This window comes from Pan paniscus, chromosome 3 (assembly GCF_029289425.2).
Source record: "Pan paniscus chromosome 3, NHGRI_mPanPan1-v2.0_pri, whole genome shotgun sequence".
Classification (NCBI taxonomy): domain Eukaryota; kingdom Metazoa; phylum Chordata; class Mammalia; order Primates; family Hominidae; genus Pan; species Pan paniscus.
In genome coordinates, this window is record NC_073252.2 from 188510244 (window position 1) to 188536346 (window position 26103).

General features: G+C 43.7%; 1 protein-coding gene across 1 annotated transcript in view; it reads left to right on the top strand.

Moving 5' to 3' along the window:
- LOC129393698 (tubulin beta-8 chain-like) overlaps positions 1-25018 on the top strand; it is a 60836-nt gene extending 35818 nt beyond the window's left edge. The window contains 4 exon segments of the mRNA XM_063604050.1: positions 19213-19321; positions 19400-19510; positions 20006-20086; positions 20089-25018. Of these exon segments, the coding sequence (XP_063460120.1) occupies positions 19213-19321; positions 19400-19510; positions 20006-20086; positions 20089-21059 (1272 nt within the window). The 3' untranslated portion in view covers positions 21060-25018.
- The last annotated feature ends 1085 nt before the right edge of the window (positions 25019-26103 follow it).

Here is a 26103-nt window from a genome sequence, read left to right on the forward strand (position 1 = left end):
ATTTTTGTTAAAGATGAGGGTCTCACTATGTTGCCCAGGCTGGTCTTGAACTCCTGGTTTCAGTTGATCCTCCTGACTTTGCTTCCCAAACTGATGGGATTACAGGCATGAGCCACTGTGCCCCGCCTCCTGTTGTAATTTTTATTGCATTAAAAAAAGATTTTAGTCAGTTTAGTAGATGCTCAGTGGTATACCATTGTTGCATTAATTTGCTTTTCCCTCTTGACAAGTGCCATGAGCGTTCTTTTGGATGCTTGTTTGCTGTCTTATATCATTTTTAGTGAGGTGTCAACCTTTTAGTTGTGTTGTTTTCTTGTTGAGCATTAGAATTTCTTTGTATATTTTGCATATAAGTCATTTTCAGGTTTGTTTTATAAATATTTTCTCTCAGTCCGTGGCTTTGTTTTTGATTCTTGTAACAGGATGTTTCACAGAGTAGACATTTCAAATTTTAATAAAGTCCACATTATCAATTTCTTTTTCTTTTATGGACTAGCTTTTGCTATTGTATCTAAAAATTTATCACCAACCCAAATCCATGTAGGTTTTCTTCTATAACTTTTACTATTTTATATTTGGAAATTTAAGTCTATAGATTACCTTGAGTGATTTTTTGGTTGACCCGTGAAGTTTGTGTCTTTGTTCATTCCTTCACTATGGTTTCTGTTGTGCTGTCACCACTTGTGGAACAGACTTTTCTTTCCCCATTGAATTGCGTTTGCCCCATGACAAAATCAGTTAACTGTATTTATTCGGGTCTTTTGGGTTCTCTATTGTGTTCCATTTATCTTTTTGCTTATTCTGTCACCAATATCACTCTTCATTACTTTAGCTTTGTGGTAAAGATAACAATACTAAGTTATTGTTTCTGAACGAGGACTATCTGCATTTATTTATATATTTTTTATTCCTCTCAACCATGATTCAGTTTCCTGAATGCGTATTTGTTTGTCTTTTGTTAGATTTATACTCAATGAATTGAAATTTTAAAGAATATCATTTACAATAGCACACCCAAAATTTAATTCATTAAGTTCAAATTATTCCTATACATTATTGGTGATATAAAAAAAATCAGCTAGGGCTGGGCGCGGAGGTTCTCGCCTGTAATCCCAGCGCTTGGGTGGCTGAGGCGGGAGGATTGCTTGATCCTTGGAGGCGGAGGCTGCAGTGAGCCAAGGTCATGCCACTGCCTCTCCAGCCTGGGCTACAGAGCAAGCCTCCGTCTCTAAAATAAGAAAGAGAAAAAGAAAAAGAAAATCCATTGACCTTTGTCTACTGGCCATCTTCTTTACTTGTTAAAAATCTCCATGCGTTCTGATCAAGGCATGTGATGGTGGGCTCGATTTCAGTTGAAATTTCCAAAATCATGGCCCGGAGTAATCTGGAGGCTGAATTTCAGAGATTCCCGAGGGCTGCCGCGAGGGGGCGCCCAGCCCCTGCTAAACCCGAGCGCTGCGCGCTTGAGCCATATCTGATCCGCAAGGCGGCGTTGCGGGGCGTTTACCGTGAGGACAGAGCTTCCTCCCCTCAGGACGCGGCTGGGAGAGGCTGCGGCCTCGGGAGACATGGGGACACTTGGGGCCGCGTCCACAGTGAGACAAGGAGACGCTGCTGCAGCTTCGGGACACCTGGGGCCGCCCAGGCGAAGATGAGGAAAAAGCTTCCTGTTGCCGTTGAGTGTAGCGGCGGGAGCGCGGCCGTGTTTCCCTGTCCGCCGTTTGTAGCGGGACCTCACTTTATATTAATAAAAGCGTCCCCTCATGAGGGCTTGGGCTGGTCACCCCCAGCGCAGGCCAAGATGCAGGTTATGGATGTGAGTTTGTTTCTGGGGAGAGACCCTGGTACCAGGAGAGGAGACGCGGTCAGGAGGTTGGGGACGGGAAGGCGCCACAGCCTGAGGCCAAGAAAACAGGCGCCCCCGGATCAGTGCTCGTTTTTTTTTGTTTGTTGTGTGTGTGTGTGTGTGTGTGTGTGTGTGTGTGTGTGTGTGTGTGTGTGTGTGTGTGTGTGTTTTGAGACCGAGTTTCGCTCTTGTTGCCCAGGCTGGAGTGCAATGGCGCCATCTCAGCTCGCTGCAACCTCCGCCTCCCAGGTTCAAGCGAGTCTACTGCCTCAGCCTCCCGAATAGCTGGAATTACAGGGACCCGCCACCACGCCCAGCTAAGTTTTTGTATTTTTAGTAGAGATGGGGTTTCACTATGTTGGCCAGGCTGGTGTCAAACTCCTGACCTCAAGTGATCCACCTGCCTTGGCTTCCCAAAGTGCTGGGATTGCAGGCAGGCCTGAGCCACCATGCCCGGCTGCTTTTTTTTTTCTAAATTAAAAAAAATTTTAGGCTGTCTTTGCTTTGATAAAATACATAGGAGTATTTTGTGTGAAGTTGCTGTAACTGCTGGGGAATCCAAGAGAAGGGATAAGTTAAACTTTGCTATTGCAATATTCCTAGAAGAAGGAAATTATTGTAAACTATAAACAACCACATTAATACCTTGTCAGTAAAGCAGAGACATCAAACTTCATTATAGAGGCCAAACCAATCCAAATCCAGGTCAGTGGAAGCTGTATACCAAGCGCCCTGCTGTCATGTCAGTATTGCGGCTGTCATATCAGTATTACAGGTGTCATATGAGTCTTAGGGGTGTCATAGTACTCTTGTGGGTGTCATCAGTATTGCGGGTGTCATGTCTGTATCGTGTGCATCATATCACTGTTGCAGGTGTCCCATCAGTCTTATGGGCATCATATCAGCCTTATGGGTGTCATATCATTATTAAGGGTGTCATATGAGTCTTAGGAGTGTCATGAATCTTGCGGGCTTCACATCAGTTTTAAGGGTGCCATAGCAGTCTTGCAGGTATCATCTGCATTGTGAACATCACAGCAGTGTTGTGGGTGGGTATTACGACATGCCATGATATGTTATACCAGTATGACACCTCTTCTGAAAACAGTCATACCTAGACATAGTGCTTTGTTTGTTTGTTTGTTTGTTTTGAGACGGAGTCTCGCTGTGTCGCCCAGGCTGGAGTGCAGTGGTGTGGTGGAGTGGTGTGATCTCTGCTCACTGCAAGCTCCACCTCCCGGGTTCACGCCATTCTCCTGCCTCAGCCTCCTGAGTAGCTGAGACTGTAGTCTCAGCCACCATGCCCGGCTAATTTTTTTTGCATTTTTAGTAGAGACGGGGTTTCACTGTGTGAGCCGGGATTGTCTTGATCTCCTGACCTCATGATCCGCCCGCCTCGGCCTCCCAAAGTGCTGGGATTACAGGCCGGGAGGCGGAGGTTGCAGTGAGCCGAGATTGCACCACTGCACTGCACCCTGGGTGACAGAGCGAGACTCTGTTTTGGGGGGAAAAAATAAACTCATACATAGAAAATTCCAAAACATTGCTGAAATAAATTCAAGAAAACTTTTGGCGGAAATTCACAAGCTGATCCTATCATTTATATGAAATTTCAAGGGATGCAGAATAGCCAACATAGTGTCAAAGAAACCAACTCAGAGGCTCACATTTCCAAATTTCAAATCTTACTAGAAAGCAACATTAACAAAAACAACATGATTTTGGCATCATCAATGGAATAGATCAATGGAACTGAATTCTGAGTCCAGATAAACCCATACTCCTATGAGCAATTGTTTTATTTTTTGAGGCAGGGCCTCACTCTGTCTCCCAGGCTGGAGTGCAGTGGCACAATCATGACTCACTACAACCTCTATTTCCTGGGCTCAAGTGATCCTCCCACCTCAAACCTCCCAAGTAGCTGGGACTAGAGGTGTGCACCACCACAGCTGGCTAATTTTTTTTTATTTTTTTCAGGTAGGGTCTTTCTCTCCTGCCCAGGCTGGCCTCAAACTCCTGGCCTCAAGTGATACTCCTCTCTTTGTCTCCCAAAGCATTGGGATTACAGGTGTTAGCTACCATGTCCAGCCTGCTGATTTTTAAAAATGGAATTTCTTTTTCCTTTCTTTTTTTCTCTGGGCATGGTTTTGCTCTGTTGCCCAGATTGGAGTGCAATGGTGTGAACGCAGCTTATTGCAGCCTCAACCTCCTGGGCTCAAGCAATCCTCCCTCCTCCGTCTCCTGAGTAACTAGGACTACAGACGTGCACCACCACACCTAGCTAATTTTTAAGTTATTTGTAGAGAGAGGGTTTCCCTGTGTTGCCCAGACTGGCCTGAAACTCCTGGGTCCAAAAGATCCTCCCACCTCAGCCTCTCAAAGTGCTGGGATTACAGGTGTGAGCCACCACCCCTAGACTGGAATTTTTTTCATAATTACATTCTCACGTTGTTTGTTTCTAGTGTCTAGAAATATAGCAGATTACTGTGTATTGAGATTTTGTGTTGTAACTTTGCTTACTTTACTAGTTTTAATAATATTTTGGGGGTTCTTAATGATTTTCTGTATGTAAGATAGATCATGTGATCTGTGAGTAGGCAGTTTTGCTGTCCCCTTTCACATATGAGTGCTCTTTACTTCTGTTTCTCTCCTATTTGTTGTGGATGGAACTTCCCATACAGTGTTGAATACAGTGATGAAAATGAGCATTGATGCCTTGGTGGTGATCTTAGGAGTAAAGCACTGGGCCCTGACAATGGAGATGGTGCTGGAGGCCGATTGTTGTGTTTAGAAAATTCCTATCTCAAGGTCAGGGGTCAGGGTCAGTGTTCAGGGTCAGGGGTCAGGGTCGGGTTAGGGTCAGGGGTCAGGGGTCAGGGTCGGGTCAGGGTCAGGGTCAGGGTTAGGGGTTAGGGTCAGGGTCAGGGTCAGGGTTAGGGTTAGGGTTAGGGTTTAGGGTTAGGGTTAGGGCTTTGAATAAACTTATATGGTAGCCAAGTTGTGGTTACAGTGGGCCTTGGGTGAGACCAAGTTCTATGCCTACTTCAAGTGTGAACCAGCACAGTCTCAGTGGTGATGGCCTCAGGGGTGCTTATGTTACCCCAACTCCAGCTCCACATGCCTCAGCACAGAAAGAGACACTGCTGGTTTCAGAGAAAGAAAGGGAAGAGAACAAGAATCTCTACTTGATAAATCAAGAGAATTTTTCTTAATGTTAATCCAAGGCCACCAAAGCAGTACCTCTACGTGTTTGCTACTGTGTTTTTGGGCTTGGGACCTAAGTGTCTTTGAACACCTGGAAAATGTTCCCAAAACTAATGGGAACAAAGAAGCCCAGACTGTGAAGACTACAATAAAGACTGAACTCTTCAATGCCCAGATATGGATGAACATCTACAAGTATCAAGGCCATCCAGGAAAACATGACCTCACCAAACAAGCTAAATAAGGCACCAGGGGCAAATCCTGGAAAAATAGAGATATGTGACCTTTCATACAGGAAATCCAAAATAGCTGGTTGAGGTAATTCAAAGAAATTCAATATAATGCAGAGAAGGAATTCAAAATTCTATCAGATAAATTTAACAATGAGATTGAAATAAAAAGAATAAAGCAGAAATCCTGAAGTTAAAATGCAATTATCATACTGAAGAATGCATCAGAGTTACTTAGAAAAATTGATCAAGGAGAAGATAGATTTAGTGAACTTGAAGTCAGACTATTTGAAAAGACAAAGTCAGAGGAGACAAAAAAGAATGAAAAATAAAGCATGCCTACAGAATCTAAAAAATAGCCTCAAAATAGGAATCTAAGAGTTATTGACCTTAAAGAGGTGGTAGAAAAAGAGATAAGAGCTAAACATTTATTGGCCCGGTGCAGTGGCTCACGCCTGTAATCCCAGCACTTTGGGAGGCAGAGGCGGGTGGATCACAAGATCAGGAGATCAAGGCCATCCTGGCTAACACGGTGAAACCCCATTTCTACTAAAAATACAAAAAGAAATTAACTGGGCGTGGTGGGGGTGCCTGTAGTCCCAGCTCCTTGGGAGGCTGAGGCAGGAGAATGGCGTGAACCCAGGAGGCGGAGCTTCCAGTGAGCCGAGATCGCGCCATTGCACTCCAGCCTGGGCTACAGAGCGAGACTCTGTCAAAAAAAATAAAAATTAAACATTTATTTAAAGAAATAATATTAAAAACAATTCCCCAACATTTGATATCAACATTCAAGTACAAGAAAGTTACAGAACATCAAGCAGATTTAACCCAAAGAAGACCACCTCAAGGCACTTAACTGAACACCCAAAGGTTAAGGATAAAGAAATGATTCTAAAAGCAGCAAGAGAAGAGACACAAATAACATTCAATGGAACTCCAATTCATCTGACAGCAGACTTTTCAGGGGAAAATTTACAGGCTGAGAGAGTGGCATGACATATTAAAAAAGCCGAAGGAAAAAAAAAAGACTTTTACTTTAGAATAATGTATCTGGCAAAAAGTCCTTTAAACTTGACAGAGAAATAAGAACTTTTCCGACAAACAAAAACTGAGGTATTTCATTAACACCAGACCTGTCCTACAAGAAATGCGAAAGGGAGTTCTGAGCCTGAAAGAAAAAAAGTGAGTGAGCAATAAGAAGTCATCTGAAGGTACAGAAATCAGTAGTAATAGCACATGGAAAAACACAGAATATTATAACATGGTAATTATGGTGTGCAAAAATCTCAAATAGAGTAAACAATAAACCAATAAAAAATAACTACAACATATTTCCAAGACATAGACAGTAAAATAGGGAAGGAAGAGAAACAACAAAAAGTTTAAAAGAATGGCAATGGAGTTAAAGTGTAGAGTTTTTATTAGTTGCTTTGCTTGTTTCTTTGTTTATGCAATCAATGTTAAATTGTCCACAGTCTAAAATGATGTGTTATAAGATATTATATTCAAGCCTCATGGTAATTTTAAATCAAAAAGCATACCACAGATGTACAAAAAGTAAAAAGCAATAAATTAGATAATATTAAAAGATAAATCACCTTCACTAAAAGGAAGACAGGAAGAAAGAAAAGAACAATGAGAGGATAAAAATCAATCAGAAAACAAGTAACAAAATGGCAGGAGTAAGTGCTTATCAATAATAACATTGAATGTACATGAACTAAATACTCCAATCAAAAGACAAATAGTGGATGAATGGATAGAGAAGCAAGACAATAATCTATGACCTACAAAAAAATACTTTACCTGTAAAGATACATTTAGACTGAAAATAAAACAATGGAAATAGTTATTCCATGCCGATAGAAACCAAAAAAGAGCAGAAATAGCTTTACTTATACCATACAAAAATAGATTTCAACAAAAGACTGTAGGAAGATATTAAGAAAGTCATTATATAATAATAAAGAGATCAATTCTTCCAGAGGATATAATAAGAAATATATATGCACCCAACACTAAAGCACCTAGATAAATGAAGCAAATATTATAAGAGCTAAAGAAAGAGACCTCAATACAATAATGGCTGGACACTTCAATACCCTACTTTAGTCATTGGATAGACCTTCCAGACAGAAAATCAACAAAGAAACATCAGACTTAATCTGCACTGTATAACAAATGAACCTAATAGATATTTACAGAAAATTTCATTCAACAGCTGCAGAATACACATTGTTCTTCTCTGCACATGGGTTATTTTCAAGGATAGACCATATATTAAGTAACAAGTCTAAAAACATTTTAAAAAATTGAAGTAATATCAAGCATTTTCTCTGACCACCATGGAACAAACTAGAAATCAATTAAAAAATGAATTTCAGAAACTATACAAACACTTGGACATTAAACAATATGCTCTTTAATGATCAGTAGGTCAATAAAAATGTTAAAAAGAAAATGGAAAATTTTCTTGAAACAAATAATAGAAACATAACATAGCAAAACCTGTGGAATATGGTAAAAGAGGTACTATTATAAAAGGAAAATTTATAACTGTAAGTGCCTATATAAAAATCAGAAAATCTGCAAATAAATAACCTAACAATACATCTTAATTCACTAGAATAAAAAGGCCAAACAAAACTCAAAATTAGAAGAAAAGAAATAATAAAAATTAGAGCAGAAATAAAATGAAGAAAACAGTGCAAAAGATCAATGAAACAAGAAGTTGGTTTTTTGAAAAGTAAAACAATTAATGAATATTTAGACAGCTAGCTAAAAAACAGAGATGATACAAATTAATAAAATCAAAGGTGAAAAAGGAGACATTACAAGTAACATTTCAGAAAATCAAAGGATCATTAGTGGCTACTATAAGTAATTGTATGCCAACAAATTAGAAAACCTAGAGGAAATTAATTCTTAGACACACATAACTTACCAAGAATGAACTAGGAAAAAATCCAAAACCTGAACAGACCAATAATGAGTAACAAAATTAAAGCCATAATAAAAAAATGTCTGTAGGACCAGACTGAAAAATAGAGAAGGAAAGAACATTTCCAAACTCATTCTTTGAGGCTAGTATTACACTGATATCAAAACAAGACAAAGACACATTTAAAAAGAAAACTATGAGCCCATATTTGAGAATATTGATGCAAAAATTTGCAAAAAACCTAGCAAACTCAATTAAACAATACATAAATAGGTAATTCATAATGACCAAGTGGAATTTATCCCAGAGATACAAGGATGGTTCGACATGCAAATCAGTCAATGTGATATATCATATAAATAGAATGAAGGGGCCAGGTGCAGTGGCTCACACCTGTAATCCCAGCACTTTTGGAAGCCGAGATAGGCGGATCTCCTGAGTTCAGGAGTTCAAAACCAGCCTGGCCAACATGGCAAAACCCCATGTCTACTAAAAATACAAAAATTAGCCGAGTGGAGTGGTGGGCACCTGTAATCCCAGTTACTTGGAAGGCTGAGGCAGGAGAATCGCTTGAACCCGGGAGGCAGAGGTTGCAGTGAGCTGAGATCATGCCATTGCACTCCAGCCTGGGTGACAGAGGAAGACGTCATCTCAAAAAAAAAAAAAAGAATGAAGGATGAAATCCATATAATCATTTCCATTATGCTAAAAAGTATTTGATAAAATTTAATATTCTTTAATAATAAACCCTTTGAAAACTGGGTATGGAATGAACATATCTCAACATAATAAAAGTCATATATGACAGACCCCCAGCTAGTATCATACTAAGTGGGGAAAAACTAAAAGCCTTTCCTGTAAAATCTGGAAGATGACAAGAATATCCACTTTTACCACTGTTATTCAACATAATTCTGAAATTCCTATCTGGAGCAATCAGACAAGAGAAAGCAATAAAAGGCACCCCAATTGGAAAAGAAGTCAAATTATTGTTTTTGCCAGTGATATAATCTTATATTTGGAAAAACGTAAAGACTCCTCTGATAGGGTTTTAATGTGTGTCCCCTCCCAAATTTAATTCTCAATGTTGGAGGTGGGCCAGGTGAAAGGTGATTTAACCATTGGGGTGGATTACTCATAAATGGCTTAGCACCATCCCACTTGGTACTATCTTCATGATAGTGAGTGAGTTCCCATAAGACCTGGTTATTTAAAAGTGTGTAACAACTCGCCCCTCTGTTTTTTTTCTCCTGCTTTTTGCCCTATGATGTGCAAGATTCTGCTTCAACTTTTGCCATGACTGTAAACTTCCAGAGGCCTTCCCAGAAGTGCATACCAGTGCTGTGTCTTCTCTACAGCCTGTAGAATCATGAGCCACTTAAACCTCCTTTCTAAAAAATAAATTACCCAGCCTCAGGTATTTATAGTGATGGGAAAAAAGCTTAATACAGAAAATTGGCACAAAGGAGTGGAAAATTGTTATAAGAATACCTGAAAATGTGGAATCAGCTTTGTAATTGGGTAAACAGGCAGAGGTTGGAAGAGTTTGTAGGATTCAGAAGAAGACAGAAAAATGAGGGAAAGTTGAGATTTTCTTAACTTTGAATGGCTTTGACGAAAATGCTGATAGTGATCTGGATGGTGAAGGCTGAGCTGAGGAGGTCTCAGATGAAAATTAGAAACTTATTAGGATCGAAGCAAAGGTCATTCATGTTGTCTTAGCAAAGTGGTTGGCTGAATTTCTGTCATGCCCTAGGGATATATAAAAGTTTGAATTTGAAAGTGATGATTTAGGGTTTCTGTTGAAAAAATGTCTAAGCACTAAAGCATTGAAGATGTGGCCTGGCTGCTTCTAACAACCTATGCTCACATGTTGCAGCAAAAAAAAGTAAGTTGTAATTTATTTTTACTTGCAAGGGAAGCATAGCGTAAAAGCTTAAAAACTTTGCATCCCAGTCATGTGGCAGAAAAATAAAAAGCTTTTACAAGAGAGGAACTCGAGCAGGCTGTGGAGCAATCACTTGTTAGAGATATTTGTATAACTTAAAAAAAAAAAGCAAGTGTTGATAGCCAAGACAATGGGGAAGAGGAATTGAAGGCATTTTAGAAATCTAAAAGGCAGCCCCCCATCACAGACCCTGAGGCCTAAAAGAAGAGAATAGTTTCTGGGATCAGGCCCAGGAACTGCTGCCTTGGGTAGCCTTAGAACATGGCTCCCTGCATTCTGGCCACTGCTCCAGCTCCAGGTGTAGCACAAATTGGCCCAGTTACAACTCCAGTCACTGCTTCAGAGGGTGCAAGCTATAAGCCTTGGTAGCTTTCATATGTTGTTAGGCCTGTGAGTGTACAAAATGCAAGAGCTGAGACTTGGGAGCCTCCACCTTTACTTCAAATAATGTATAAAAAAGCTAGGGTGTGCAGGCAGAAGCATGCTGCAAGGGTGGAGCCCTCATGGAGAACCTCTACTAAAACAATGCAGCAAAGAAATGTAGGGTTACAATCCCCATGTGGGTTCCCCACTGGGGCATGGCCTAGTAGATCTGTGAGGAGAGGATCACTGTCCTCCAGATCCCAGAATGGTAGATCTAGCTACAGCTTGCACTTTGCACCTGGAAAAGCCAGAAGCACACAAAACCAGCCAGAGGCACACAATACCAGCCCATGAGAGCAGCTGTGGGGGCTGAACCATGCAAAGCCACAAGGTCTAAACATCCCAAGGCATTAGTGTGCCCTGGAAATGGGACATAGAATCAAAAATAATTATTTTGGAGCCTTAAAATTCAATAACTCCCCTTCTGGGCTTCAGACTTGTATGGGTCCTGTGGTCTCTTTTTTTTTTTAGCTGATTTCTTCCTTTTAGAATAGGAGTATTTACCCAATGCCTATGCCCCATTTGTATCTTGGAAGCACTTAATTTGTTTTTTATTTTACAGGCTTATAGGAAGAATAAACTAGCTTTGTCTTAGATGAGACTTTTGACTTTTGAGTTAAGGCTGAAATGAGTGAAGACTTTGGGGATTATTGGGATGTCATGATTGTATTTTGAAATATGAGAAGGATATGAGACTTGGAATGGCCAGGGGCAAAATGATATAGTTTAGGTATGTGTTCCCACCAAAATCTTATATTAAAATGTAATCCTCAATGTTGGAAGTGGGCCTAGTCGGGAGGTGATTGAATCATGAGGGCAGGATTTCCATGAACAGTTTGGCATCATTTCCTTGGGTGCCATTCTCACAATAGTAAGTTTTCATGAGAGCTGGTTATCTACAAGTGTGTAGCACTTCCCCCCTGCCCTCACACTTACCATGTGATGTGCAAGCACTGGATTTATTTTTCACCTTGATTGTCAGTTGTCAGAGGCTTGACCAGAAGCAGAAGCCAGTGCTATGCTTTCTGTACAGCCTGTAGAACCATGAGCCAATTAAACCTATTTCCTTTATAAATTAACCAGTCACCGATTGTTTTTACAGCAATGTGAGAATGGCATAATATTTCCATCAAAAAACTATTAGAAGTAATAACGAGTAAATTTGCAGAATACAAAATTAACATATACAAATCAGTAGGATTTCTATATGCCAACAGTCAACAAACTGAAAAAGAATTCAAAAAAGTAATCCTATTTGAAATAGCCACAAATAAAACAAAATGTGTGGGAATTTACCAAAGAAATAAAAGTTCTCAACAGTTAAAAATGTAAAACACTGATAAAAGAAATGAAAGAGAAGACAAAAAAATGGAAAGTTATTTCTATGTTCACAGATTGGAAGAATCAGTATTTTAAAAAATGTCCATATGATCCAAAGCAATCTATACATTTCATGCCATCTCTATCAAAATAACAATGACATTCCTCACAGAAATAGAAAAAAAATCTGAAATATATATGGAACCACAAAACACCATAATAGTCAAAGCTATTCTGAGTATATAAACCAAAACTGTAGGAATCCCATTACATGGTTTTAAATTGTACTATCAAGCTATAGTAATTAAAACAGCATGACACTAGAATAAAAAGACATAAAGACAAATGGAATGAAATAGAGAACTTAGAAACAAACTCATACAGCTAAACTAATTTTCAACAAAAGTGTCAATAACATACAACAAAAAACAAGACAGTTTCAGTAATAAATAGGGCTGGGAAAACTGGCAAGCCATAGGCAGAAGAATGAAACTAGAACCCTATTTCTTGCAAAATACAAAAATCAAATTAAAATGAATTAAGGACTTAAACCTAACACCTCAAACTATCAAAATTTTACAAGAAAACACTGGGGAAACTCTTTAGGGCATTGGTTTGGACAAAAATTTCTTAAATAATTCCCCATAAGCACAGACAACCAAAGCAAACATGGACAAATGGAATTACAGCAAGTCAGAAAGCTTTTTTAAAGTGAAGGAAACAACAAACAAAGTGAAGAGAAAACCCACAGAATGGAAGAAAATATTTGTAAATTACCCATCTGAAAAGCAATTAATAGTTACATGATATGGTTAGGCTTTGTGTCCCCACCCAAATCTCATATTGAATTGTAATCCCCAGGTGTTGAAGGAGAGACCTGGTAGAAGGTGATTGGATCATGGGGTTGGTTTCCCCCAGGCTGTTCTTCTGATAATGAGTGAGTTCTCATGAGATCTGATGGTTTTATAAGGGGCTTTTCCCCCTTTGCTTCACATACATGCTCTCTCGCCTGCCATCATGGAAGAGGTGCCTGCTTCCCATCTGCCATGATTGTAAGTTTCCTGAGGCCTCCCCAGCCATGTGGAACTGTGACTCAGTTAAACCTATTTCCTTTATAAATTACCCAGTCTCGCCAGGCGCAGTGGTGCATGCCTGTAATCCCAGCACTTTGGGAGGCTGCGGCGGGTGGATCACGAGGTCAGGAGTTCAAGACCAGCCTTGCCAAGATGGTGAAACCCCGTCTCTACTAAAAATACAAAACTTAGCTGGGCATGGTGTCAGGTGCCTGTAATCCCGGCTACTCAAGAGGCTGAGGCAGAGAATTGCTTGAACCCAGGAGGTGGAGGTTGCAGTGAACCGAGATCATACCAGTGCACTCCAGCCTGGGCGACAGAGCAAGACTTCATCTGAATACATAAATAGATAAATAACCCAGTCTCAGTTTTTTTATAGCAGTGCAGAAACAGACTAATACACTACAATATATTGAGTTCAAAACATTCTATAGAAAAAATATAATCAATTAAAGAGTGGACAAAAATTTAAATGGACATTTATGAAAAGAAGACATACAAATGGCAAATAGGCAAGTGAAAAGGTGCTCCACATTACTGATCATTATAGAAATGCAAATCAAACCCAAAATGAGATATCATTTCACCTCAGTTAAGGTGGCTTTTATCCAGAAGTCAGTCAAAAACAAATGTTGCTAATAGCCAAGATTTGGAAGAAACCTAAATGTCCATCAACAGATGACTGGATAGAGAAAATGTGGTACATATACACAATGGAGTGCTATTCAGCTATAAGAAAGAATGAGAGTCTGTCATTTGCAGTAACAGAAATGGAACTGAAAGGCTTTATGTTAAGTGAAATAAGTCAGGCACAGAAAGAAAAATGTCACATGTCCTCACTTATTTGTGGGTGCTAAAATTTGAAATAATTGATGTCATAGAGAGTATAAGGGTGTTTACCAGAGGCTGGGAAGGGCAGTGGGGGAACAGGGGGTTAGTGGGGATGTGAAATGGGTACAAAAAATTGTTAGAAAGAATGAATAAGACAGTATTTGATAGCACAACAGGGTGATTATGGTAAAAAAAATTTTAATTATATATTTTATAAAAACTAAAATAGTATAATTGGATTGTTTATAACACAAGCTATAAATGCTTGAGGGGACGGATACCCTGTTTTTTATTATGTATTACTTGTTACATGCCTGTATCAAAGTATGTCATGTACCCCCATAAATATATACACCAACTATGTACCCATAAAAATTAATTAAAAATTACAATTAAAACCAAAGGGAGGAGAGTCTAACGAGGCAGGTGTGACCCATGGCTTGAACTAGCTTTTCAGGGTAACTTTGGAATGTCCTTATCCAAGAAGGGGGGTCCATTTAGTCAATAGGGGCTTAGAAATTAATTTTTAGTTTGTAAGTGGAAAAAAGAGAATTTTTAATCCTGAGCCATAGCTCTCAGTCAGTCAGTCCCTGCAGGGAACCCTGTTCTTTACTCTGGAGATAAACACTATTTTTCTTTTCCACTGAATAACACCACATTTCAAAATGAGGGGAAACATCTTGAAACTAAGAGGTATGGCCTTATTAAATTTGATTTGGTTTCCATTGTAATTAATTTAATCACATGTGTTCTAGAGTTTGTCCTCAGTCTTCTCCTACTTTAGGCTCATGATCTGTTGTATTCGCTCAGCTCCCTGCTCAACAGCAGGAAATCAGAATTATTTAAAAGCCTCATTGTGGCTGGGAGCAGTAGCTCATGCCTGTAATCCCAGCAATTTGGGAGGCCAAGGTGGGCAGATCACTTGTTATCAGGGGTTTGAGACCAGCCTGGCCAACAGAGTGAAACCCCATTTCTACTAAAGATACAAAAATTAGCTGGGTGTGGTGATTCATGCCTGTAATCCCAGCTACTTGGGAGGCTGAGGCAGGAGAATCACTTGAACCTGGGAGGCGGAGGTTTCAGTAAGGCAAGATGGTGCACTGCACTCCAGCCTGGGCAGTAGAGCAAGACTCTGTCTCAAAATAATAATAATAAATAAAAATAAAAATCTCATTGTGTTTCAAACAAAATTTCTTTTGCATATCAACTGTGTCAACTTGCATATTAACTATAATCATTTTGTTTACTTTATATCCAATCTTGAGAAATCTTTGAGGACTAATTTCACTCTTTTCTGCCATTTTGGTAAACATACCAAATGCCACCATACAAAATGCACAAAATTCCTGAGAAATGCATTTTCTCCTTGAGGAGTAGACTTGCTGTGTTAGAGGAACTCATGGTTATCAAGCTTCTAGTTTAATAAACATGACTAGAATTCTCTATCTTAATATGAGTAGCTAGGTACTCACAAGGCATCTAGAAGGTTAATACCTATGGTCTGGAAATAGCCACATTTTTTTACTGGCCACAGATTACAATTGCAGAATATTTATGGCCATACAAGACATCTTCCACCAAGCCTGAAAAATGTATAAATGTCCTAGGAGTGCAGCATTTTTTGTTAAAGATAATATTAACGAGCTAGCTTAGGTTAACGGGTTAATGGTCACTGTTAAAACCAATAGCCCCGACTTTAGTGAGTACATCTGCACCTTCCAAGTGTAATTATAACTCTTTCTCTTTATAGTTAGAGTACAGACACTAACAAAAGACAATGCATTCCTGCTCTTGTTTTCTGAGGATGTCCAACTCTGTAATGGAGTCATTTCTAATAAACTTGCTTCTTTCACTGTGCTCTCTGACTCACCTCAAATTTTTTACTGCACAAGATCTAAGAATCCTACTTTGTGGTCTGTATCAGGAACCTCTTTTCCAGCAAAATCTTTCAGCAACACCATGAAGGGACACCAAGACAAGACCCCCACTCCAAGGAAAACAATCCACATAGAATCATTCAGCTGGCAAGTGGGCTGTCTTTTAGAGTCGCGAAGCCATTCAGGTTGGCAAGAATGATTACCCACTATTACTTAAGTGAGAGGCCCTAGGGTATAATATTAGGGTGAGAGACTCAGCCCAAAGTTAGAGACCTGGGGGTGTCATACTCAGATTAGAGGCCAAGCCCACAGGGTTAGAGGCCCTGGGGAATATTGAGAAGAATGGATTTGGCTAAACAAGATGTTTGCCACTTTCTGTTTTTGGACTGTCCACCTTGTGCTTTGTCCCTCACCTGAGTGCTCTGCATATTGTTGCCTTTCTGCCCACCGCCTCCGTTTTGCAGTAGTCTGGAGGCTGCCCCAGGAAAGAGGCCCCAAACAGTTTAGCTTTTACTTTCCTTAGTGATCCTCTGACTTTCAGCCTTGATGTCTTAGAGCTATTGCTGCTACCACTTTTCTAGTTGGCAAAGCTAATAAACTAACATTAGAACAGCACCTACAGGTTTTTGACCCCACAACAAGGGAAGGTGGTCCTAGAAGCTAAAGGGCACCAGTGGATAATAGGAGAATATTTATGAAAGTGTGAGGCCTTATTGCTAGACCGACCCTCCAGACATAACCCTTAAAGCCTGGCAAACCATAAACCCAGCTACTTACCTGTCAGAGTCCACAGGTGCTCCCAGCCTTTCTGGCATACAGGTTGTATTAGTCTGTTCTCACGCTGCTAATAAAGACATATCTGAGGCTGGGTAATTTATTAAAAAAGAGGTTTAATTGACTCACAGTTGCACGTGGTTGGAGAGGCCTCACACTCATGGCAGAAGGCAGGTGAGGAACAAAGTCACATCTCTTACATGGCAGCAGGCAAAAGAGCTTGTGTAGGGAAACTCCCCTTTATAAAACCATCAGCTGTAATCCCAGCACTTTGGGAGTCCAAGGCAGTGGATGACCTGAGGTGAGGAGATCGAGGCCAGCCTGGCCAACATGGTGAAACTCCGTCTATACTAAAAGTACAAAAATTAGACAGGCATGGTGGTGGGCACCTGTAATCCCAGCTACTCGGGAGGCTGAGACAGGAGAATCGCTTGAACCCGGGAATCAGAGGTTGCTGTGAGCCAAGATCACGATAATGCACTCCAGCCTGAGCAACAGAGCAAGACTCTGTCTCAAAAATAAATAAATAAATAAACCACCAGATCTCATGAGGCTTATTCACTGTCACGAGAACAGCATGGGAAAGACCCATCCCCCGATTCAATTACCTCCCACTGGGCCCCTCCCACGATATGTAGGAATTATGGGAGCTATAATTCAAGATAAGATTTGACTGGGGACACAGCCAAAGCATGTCACAGGTTATGAAACAAATTTATTCTAGCAGGCCAGACGTAGGAGAGATGAGCCCCTTGACCATCCCAAGGAGGAGTGGTTAACAGATGCAAGTTTTTTTATGCATCAGGAAAACAGGAGGGCTAGATATGCTATTAGTAGTCAGCACAAGAGAATCAAGGCACAAGCCTTGCTGGCCTCGACCTCAGCTCAAAAAGCTGAGTTAATTGAACTTACTAGGCCCCTGCAGTTGGAAAGGATTTAAAAGTTAACATTTACACTGATTCCAAGTCTGATTTTTTAGTGCTTCATGCTTATGCTGCAATTTGGAATGGGTGGGGACTCCTGACCCCAAAGGGCTTTTCCATACAACATCATTCAGATTTTGAGCTTGTTAGAATGCTGCTTTGCTGCCAAAAAGTGACTATAATTAATTGCAGAGGAGATCAAAAGAGAGACTGACCATGTAAAAGGAAATGCCCTTGTAGATGCCACAGCCAAGGCCCCTGCACTGAAAGGGCCAATGAAGCTTGTGGGCGTGCTGGTCAGCATACATAGAACTGGGCCGGAATACCCTGAAGAAGAACAAAAATGGTCCAGGGATTGCATTTCAGTCCAGGGCCCCTCGGGCTGAATGATGGTAATAAATTACTAATGCCAAGTACCAAACACAGGAGTATAACTCAGCACTTTCATGATTCTTTTCACCCTAGAAGGGATTCTTTGTTTCTGTTAATGTCTCATTTGTTTATAGGGGTAAATCTTTTCAAGACACTAAAACAGGTGACTTAGCCCTGTGAGCTCTGTGCCTGACATGACCCAAACGGCCAGCAATTTTCTCCTTCTCCAGTTAAACCTGTCCAAAATTGAGGAACCTATCTACATGAGAACTGGCAACTCTAATTTACCCTGAAGCCTTTCTGCAGGAGATTCAAATATTTGCTAATGCTTACTGATACCTTCACTGGTTAGATCGAGGCATTCCCCACCCCATCTGAAAAATGTTTACCAGAAGAAATAACTCCTCAGTTTGGGTAATCCAAAAGCCTGCAAAGTGACAATGGCCCATCTTTCACAGCAGGCGTAACCCAACACCTATCCTCAGCTTTAAGAATCCAATATTACCTTCACTCTGCTGGAGACCGCAGTCCTCTGGAAAGGTGAAAGGGCTAATCCTAAAGAAGACTAGCTAAATCAGAGGCCTGACTATCTCTAACACCCATAGCTTACTGCGGGTTTGAACTGCTCCAAAGTAAAACGTATAATTAAGTCCTGTTGAGTTAACATGTGGAAGGCCTTTCCTAACCACAGGTCTCCTAATAGATGAAAAGACTCATCGGTTACAAAAATATGTCATCAATCTGGGACAGGTGCAAAGGCACTCTGTGAATATGGAAACAAGAGTCTTCCCCTCCCACATGGGAGGAAAAATCAGTTTCAGCTCAGCTAGGAATTTAGTCTTACTAAAGACGTGGGAGGAAGTTCTTCAGCTGAGCAGCTTTCCCCAACGTGGAAGGGACCATAGCAAGGATACCTGAGTTCTCCAACAGACGTTCAACGCCAAGGGATTCACAGGTGGGTGCACCTGTGTGGAAGTAAAGCTGTTGCTTATTCTGGGAGCCCAATCGGAGGCTGAGGGAGGTGGACGCGGGGCTATTTAAGCGTTAGCGGAGGGCGGGCTGGGTCGCTGCGCCTCTGCTCCTCCTTCTCGCGCTTCTGTTGCCGCCCTAATCCTGCCTTAGCCATGAGGGAGATTGTGCTCACGCAGATCGGGCAGTACGGGAACCAGATCGGGGCCAAGGTTGGCAGCCGGGGCTCTGAGGGCCCAGCCCGGGCCTACCGGGTGGCCGGGGAAGATGTTGGCAGTGGCGGGAGCGGTGCCCCTGCATTGCGGCCCCTGGGCTCCCTGTCGGGGACGGTGGAACTGGGCGGCTGGTGAGGCGGCTGGGGTGGACCCCAGGGACAGGGCGGCCTAGGGATGGGGGTGTGGATGAGGGTGGGGGTGGGAGAGGGGCTGGGGCGCCTCCGTGACTCAGCCCCGGCCTGTCTGGCCCCTCCTGTCTGTTGCAGTTCTGGGAGGTGATCTCTGATGAACATGCCATCGACTCCGCTGGCACCTACCATGGGGACAGCCACCTGCAGCTGGAGCGCATCAACGTGTACTACAACGAGGCCAGCGGTGAGACCCTCGTCCTTCCCCCACCGCCCTCCTGGGAACGTAGCTCTCCCCTCGCTCATGCCCTCCCTCCCCACGCAGGTAGCAGGTACGTGCCCCGCGCTGTGCTCGTGGATCTGGAGCCGGGCACCATGGACTCTGTGCGCTCGGGGCCCTTCGGGCAGGTCTTCAGGCCAGACAACTTCATTTCCGGTGAGCTGCGGGCGAGGACTGGGGTGCGGCTCCTTAGCCAGGGCAGCTCAAAATCTAGGAACACCCCAAGGTCATCCTGTGGGAACTGTGGCGCCAGGGCCCCTGAACACCCTCCTATCCGCCGAGTCGAGTCGCTCAATCTGCCTGTCCTAAACGGGCTTCGGGAGGAAGGCCCGGGTGTCTCCTCAAGGTGAGGAGCTACTGATGTCCTTGTCGGGAGCTGAGCTGGGGTCGTGGCTACTGCCTTTCCTGAGAATGGGCAGGAGCCACCTGCAGCGAGGTCTGTGAGCCCGTCTCAGGTTTGACTCCTGTCTTAATTTCTAACAGGGGAAGCTGCTGTCCTGTAACTCTGGGGGAGCGGGTTTCATTTGCTCCACCTGCAGGGCGAATGGTGCTTTCACCTCACATGTGACACTTGGCCCTTTCTGCATTATGGTGGTGACCACTGATGACCGTATACCTGGCCGTCGAGTGACTGGCTGTACTGTCTTACAGGTCAGTGTGGGGCCGGAAACAACTGGGCCAAGGGACACTACACCGAAGGCGCGGAGCTGATGGAGTCAGTGATGGAGGTTGTCAGGAGGCTGAGAGCTGTGACTGCCTGCAGGGTTTCCAGCTGACCCACTCCCTGGGTGGGGGGACTGGGTCTGGGATGGGTACCCTTCTCATCAGTAAGATCCGGGAGGAGTACCCAGACAGGATCATAAACACATTGAGCATCCTGCCCTCGCCCAAGTTGTCAGACACCGTGGTGGAGCCCTACAACGCCACCCTCTCAGTCCACCAGCTCATGGAAAACATGGATGAGACCTTCTGTATAGATAACGAAGCGCTATATGACATATGTTCCAAGGCCCTAAAACTGCCCACACCCACCTATGGTGACCTGAACCACCTGGTGTCTGCTACCATGAGTGGGGTCACCATGTGCCTGCGCTTCCCGGGCCAGCTGAATGCTGACCTGCGGAAGCTGGCCGTGAACATGGTTCCGTTTCCCCGGCTGCATTTCTTCATGCCCGGCTTTGCCCCACTGACCAGCCGGGGCAGCCAGCAGTACTGGGCCTTGACTGTGGCTGAGCTCACCCAGCAGATGTTTGATGCTAAGAACATGATGGCTGCCTGTGACCCCCATCACGGCCACTACCTAACGGCGGCTGCCATTTTCAGGGGTCGCATGCCCATGAGGGAGGTGGATGAACAGATGTTCAACATTCAAGATAAGAACAGCAGCTACTTTGCTGACTGGCTCCCCAACAACGTAAAAACAGCCGTCTGTGACATCCCACCCCGGGGGCTAAAAATGTCAGCCACCTTCATTGGGAATAATACGGCCATCCAGGAACTCTTCACATGTGTCTCAGAGCAGTTTACAGCAATGTTCAGGCGCAAGGCCTTCCTCCACTGGTACACAGGCGAGGGCATGGATGAGATGGAATTCACCGAGGCCGAGAGCAACATGAACGACCTGGTGCCTGAATATCAGCAATATCAGGATGCCACGGCGGAGGAGGAGGAGGATGAGGAGTGTGCTGAGGAGGAGGTGGCCTAGAACTCTCCTTTTCTAGGTAAAGGGGGGAAGCAGTGTGGATTCTTTCCTGTGTTCTGACAGCCATGTGTCACTATGCGCTTGTTCATTTGTGTCTTCACATCTCCTGCTGCATTTTAAAGCATTTGTATAGTATGCGGTTTTGCCTAATAAAGTGTTCTCACAGCATCTGGTTTCACCTCCATCTTCCATGGGCCCTCTGGCTACTGCTGCCAGATGCACACAGTTGTCCTGCAAGGCGGAAGCTGTCTGGGCTTATCACATGCCCAGGAACAAGCATTCCAGTGGCTCCAGGAGGGCTCAGCATGGGCTGTGGACATGGCAGGCAGGCTTCACGCAAACTTGGGGATGCCCTGGGCCTTGGGCAGCGACGTGGTGGAAAACCTGTTCCTGAAGAAAAGCCTTGGCTTATCCCATGTACCAAACTTCTAGGGGACCAGCTGGCCATGTTTTGGAACTTTGTCCACCAGGGTCGCTGACCCCTTTTAATGTCCCCAAAGTCCCATCTTGGAGTAGGAATGTGGTCAGACAGCTGGCTCTGAACCAGCAATGAAGGGTGTGCAAGTTGGACCCCAGCCACTCCATCACCACGATGGCCTGGGTGTGATTGTGTGGCCTCATTCTCTTAATGAGGTGGGCATGGGATATCTGGCAGGGACTAGGCAGGAATCGAGCCCAGTGTTTGCTAACATGCACTGAACCCTATGTAGAAGGGGATTAGGTCCTGGGGGCTGCAGATGTGGTTGCTGGGCCTGTGACATGCACTGAACCCTATGTAGAACCCTATGCAGCCCCTTGAAACTTCCCAGGATGGCTGGTTTTTGGGGTTTATCACCTTATTTTTCTCCCTCTGGTTTTAGCCACTGTAGGCCAGTTTGTTCACAGTTTGTTCACCAACTTTGGCTCATTTCATTACCTTATCAGAGGTGGGAATTCTGAGGTCCCTAAGCCAGAGGCTTTCAGGGATGTGGCTCCCTCTGCCGCCCTGGCAGGGAGGGCGCAGGGGTCCCAGGTGGAGCCTCTGACCTAGAGCCTTTGGCTCTAGAGCCTGGAGCCTTACCGCAAGGCTGCCTGTGGGTTTGGCGTCGGGAAACAACCCAGCCTGGAGCCCAGGCTGCTGGTTATCTGGAGACAGCCTCCCCGTAAGATTTCTCTGAGACAAGAAACAATTATGCAAATTATCCTAATTCTGTTTGAAAGAATAGAGAGATTGATTGCAGAGACAAACCATTTAGGCAGGCAATGTAGAAGGTGTTTCCACGGCTAATCTGCCTTCAAAGGAGAGGGATTTTGTTTGTAAACTTCAGACCCAGAAAATTGATTGTTCTGTCAACTTTAGATAATTATCTGTCCTCCCTGAGGCCCTAAGCTTAGCAGAAATGTTCTTTCTCTGAATCAGTACTCAGCTTTGGATCTCTGTTGGGTTCCCTGTGGAGTGCTAAATCAGAGATTCCCCCAAAGCAGTGGATCAGGAGCCTTCCTCCAGCCACAGTGCCCATCCTGCCTGCAGAAGAATGGACAGAGGGATGGGAGGGCTGCAGAGCTGGCACTGTGTCCCTGGAGGGGCTGGTGGGGACTCACTGTTCGGGGGACAGGGGAGGCAGAGTCCACACTCAACTGCTGCGTGGAGATGGGCATGAAGGGCAGGCAGGTCTGGCCTTGGCCTTGCGGTTTGTTTCCATTAAAGACCTTCAAGACCAGAAGGGACCAATAGGGCCGGACTATGCAGGGAGAGAAGAGGTTCTAGGGAACTGAGTTCCGAAGTCTTCGTCTTCTCACTGTGCAATGGGGTTCACCTATAAAGCAGGCTGCTTGTCCTCGGGAGAGCTCATTGTGGAGAAACATCACTGGACAGAGCCCCTCCTTATCTGCATCAGACTCCTCTGGTCTCCCCGGTTGCCTTTTTCTCTGCCCCTAAGGGCACCTGTCCCTGGAGAGGCTCTCAGGACAGTATCCTGGACACCCCCTGCCTGGACACCCCTTGCCTGGCACCCCTCCTCTCCACAATGTCATCAGAGAGCTCCACCTGCCCTTCTAGCCCCCTAGTCCAGCACTGCTGGTCATGAGGTTTGGGCCCTGTGACCTGCCCAGATCCAAGCTGTGGGGAAAGTTTGCTGAGACCAGTTTGGGGAACAGAGGGGCCTTGTTGTACCATTTGTTCTGGGCACAGGGGACCTCCTGCATCGTCTATCTCCTCCATGAGATGCTAGTTTCAGGGATTCCTTGGGGACACTGGAGAGCAGGGCTGGCTCAGGCAGGGGCCTGACCATAGTCCAGACAGTGCAGACCCTACCTGAGGTGCCACACGGGCCCTCATCAGTCTTCTCTTCACACAATGGAGTCACTCCTGTGCCTCCCCTGTCTGCACTCCATTGAGCCGGGAAAGGCCTGCAGTAGCCAATGCCCACATTTGAGTTTCAAATGTGAATATACCCAGGGATTGCAATTTACCAAAAGATGAAGGAAAAGGCCTCTCCCAGTACTTGGTCAACATTATTCTGTGGTATTTTTCAGATGAAATTAGCATTTAAGCCAGTATACTTTTAGTAAAGCAGATTATGCTCCATAATGTGGGTGGGTCTCATCCAATCAGTTGAAGGCCTTAAAGGAAGAAATACTGACCTCCCAGGGGAAGAGGGAATTCTGCCCCTGGACTCAAGCCACTCTTCCTTGGATTCTAGCCTCTGTAATTACACGAGACAATTCTGGACATCTCCTCCTCTCTTTTCTGTTTTTCTGGAAAACCCTGACTAATGCAATTCTTGTTAAGCTGCTTTTAAGAAGTGTGAAGAAAATATTAAAAAGATGTAACTAAGAATTTTGAGTGGACGATCTAATTATTTCACACTGGCTGAGATCTCCCTGATGTTGACATTGCAATGACACTGTGCACTTCTTGGGGTAAGAAAAAGTGCAGTCTCAGTATCCCTCCCACTAAATAGGAAGGCAAATTGCCATTTCCCGAAAAGTCCAGAATAGTAAGTAGGTTGACGAGTAACTCTTGAAGTTACATAAGACAAATCAGTTGCAACAGAGGATCATAAACCCCTCGTGTACGGAAGGAAAACAAGTTTGTCAATGTGCAAACTGTAAGTCTAAGTTCCTACTTCTGTAAAAAGTAGAGTTTCCTCTTCAAAGACTTTCCTTCCCATCTCATTAGAAATAAATAGTAACTTCTCTTAGAAGCAAAATTTATTCAAAGACCTGTGCTAACATTCTTAAATATCTGCTAGCCCTAATAAAGAAATCAATGTACTTTATGTTCTTAGCTCCCACAATTTAGCCTAAATATTTGCCCTGGCATGCTTATACTAGTCCAAGCAAGCTTTAGGTCATTGCCTGTTCCTCTTCTTTATTCGAAGGTGTTTTTACTTTTTTCAGCATTCCACAAGTTACTTCCTCCTTCCTTTGTTCTCCTCTGCCTTTTCCTCTCTAAAAAAGTTCTAAGTTGCTAGCCAATCGGAACAAATACAGAATGTGAGGTCCCGTTCCAGCCGCTGGAAACTGGACACAGCAGTAGGGTGGATGCCTCAGGTTATAAATGACCCTGTCTCCTTTGCTCAGTATACTCTTGTGGCAAAACTGCTGGTGAGTGTACCCTTTCTGCAGAAATTAAAAAAAAATAAAAATGGCCTTGCTGAGGAAATTAAATTTACATTCAAGTGCTATTTCTTTACCGCACTGGGAACAAGCATGTCAAACAATTTCAACCCTGCTGGACCGCATCAAGTGAGGGCCGGGATGGAAAAGCGGCCGTGCCGAGGTGCCCCGGAAGCAGCCTCCGGAGTGTGCGTCAGAGTTTCTGGCCATTTCAGCTAAGACTTTTCTTCTGACAGACTAGAAGTGAAAAAAAGAATTATTTACTTTGTTGGGAAATGTGACAAAAGGTTAAAATTCTACTAGTTCATAAAATATTTGAAGCTAACTTTGTTTTTATAAATAAAATTGTATTTACAATTTAAGTTTTAGTTCTCATCCTTGCTGTTATAAAAGTTATTCTAAGTTATGTCAGTCTTTGAGGGTAAATGTAGAGTATTTAAAATAGCCTATATTTGGAAAACTGAACAGTGTTTGTTGTCATGATTTTACTTTGTTCTTGACCACATTGGTCCCAGAGAAAGTCAAGGTCTTCACCCACGGATTCAAGATTCTTGTGGCAGCTGCTGAATTCTTTTCCAACAATGCTTGGGCCTCATCAGCGTCATGTTTGTGCACTACCCCAGCCCCAACCACAGACATGGGCAGGAGGAACAGAGCTCTACTGTGTAGCGTCACTGCCAGTAAGAGTCTGGCTCTCCCATGAAGCATTACTCTTCCTCTGCATGTATCTTAGAATTTCAAAAGCCATTTGGCCTCCATTTCTTTAGATTGTGGATAAGATCCATAAACTTGTACTGGGGTCACTGTTCCTCCAGCCTCTTTAGCACGTATCTGCAGTCTCATTTCCAGGCTGTTTCCTCTATGGGCCACTGCCTGCAGAATTCCCAGATGAATCCATTGCCCATTCCCTGTAGCCACATCTCCAAATCCACAGCCGTTCTCAGCAGCTGCCTGTACACTCACATCCCAGAGGTCAAGTTGCCACAGCTGGTGTGTGTTTCCAGCCACTAGGCAACCCCAGGTCTTCATCTGAGCACCCAGGGCCAGAAGTCTCACCCTGTCCCCCATACCATCCCTTCCCAGCCAGCCACAGTTTCCTTCCTTCTGTTGCTCACACAGTGCTCTCAGCCCCAGATGCCCTTCCTGACATTTCCTCCCAAGGAAACCCAAGTCCTCCGTCAGGGTCCACCCAAATGTCCACACTCTCTGGTAGCCTGCCCAGCCCCAGAGGCTCCCTTGAGCTCCCTTCCCCCATTAGAGCCTACAGAGGCAGTGCTGCCCAGCAGACATCTCGGCTGGGAGTCAAACAGAGCAAGGCTATTTTGGTCCCTCTCTCCACTCTATGTGACCCTGAAATGTGCCCTGGCCTTAGGAAACATTCAGCTACATCAGAGAACGTGAGTATGCATGTGGTTTGTATAACACAGGCAAGACATGGTTTTTAGAT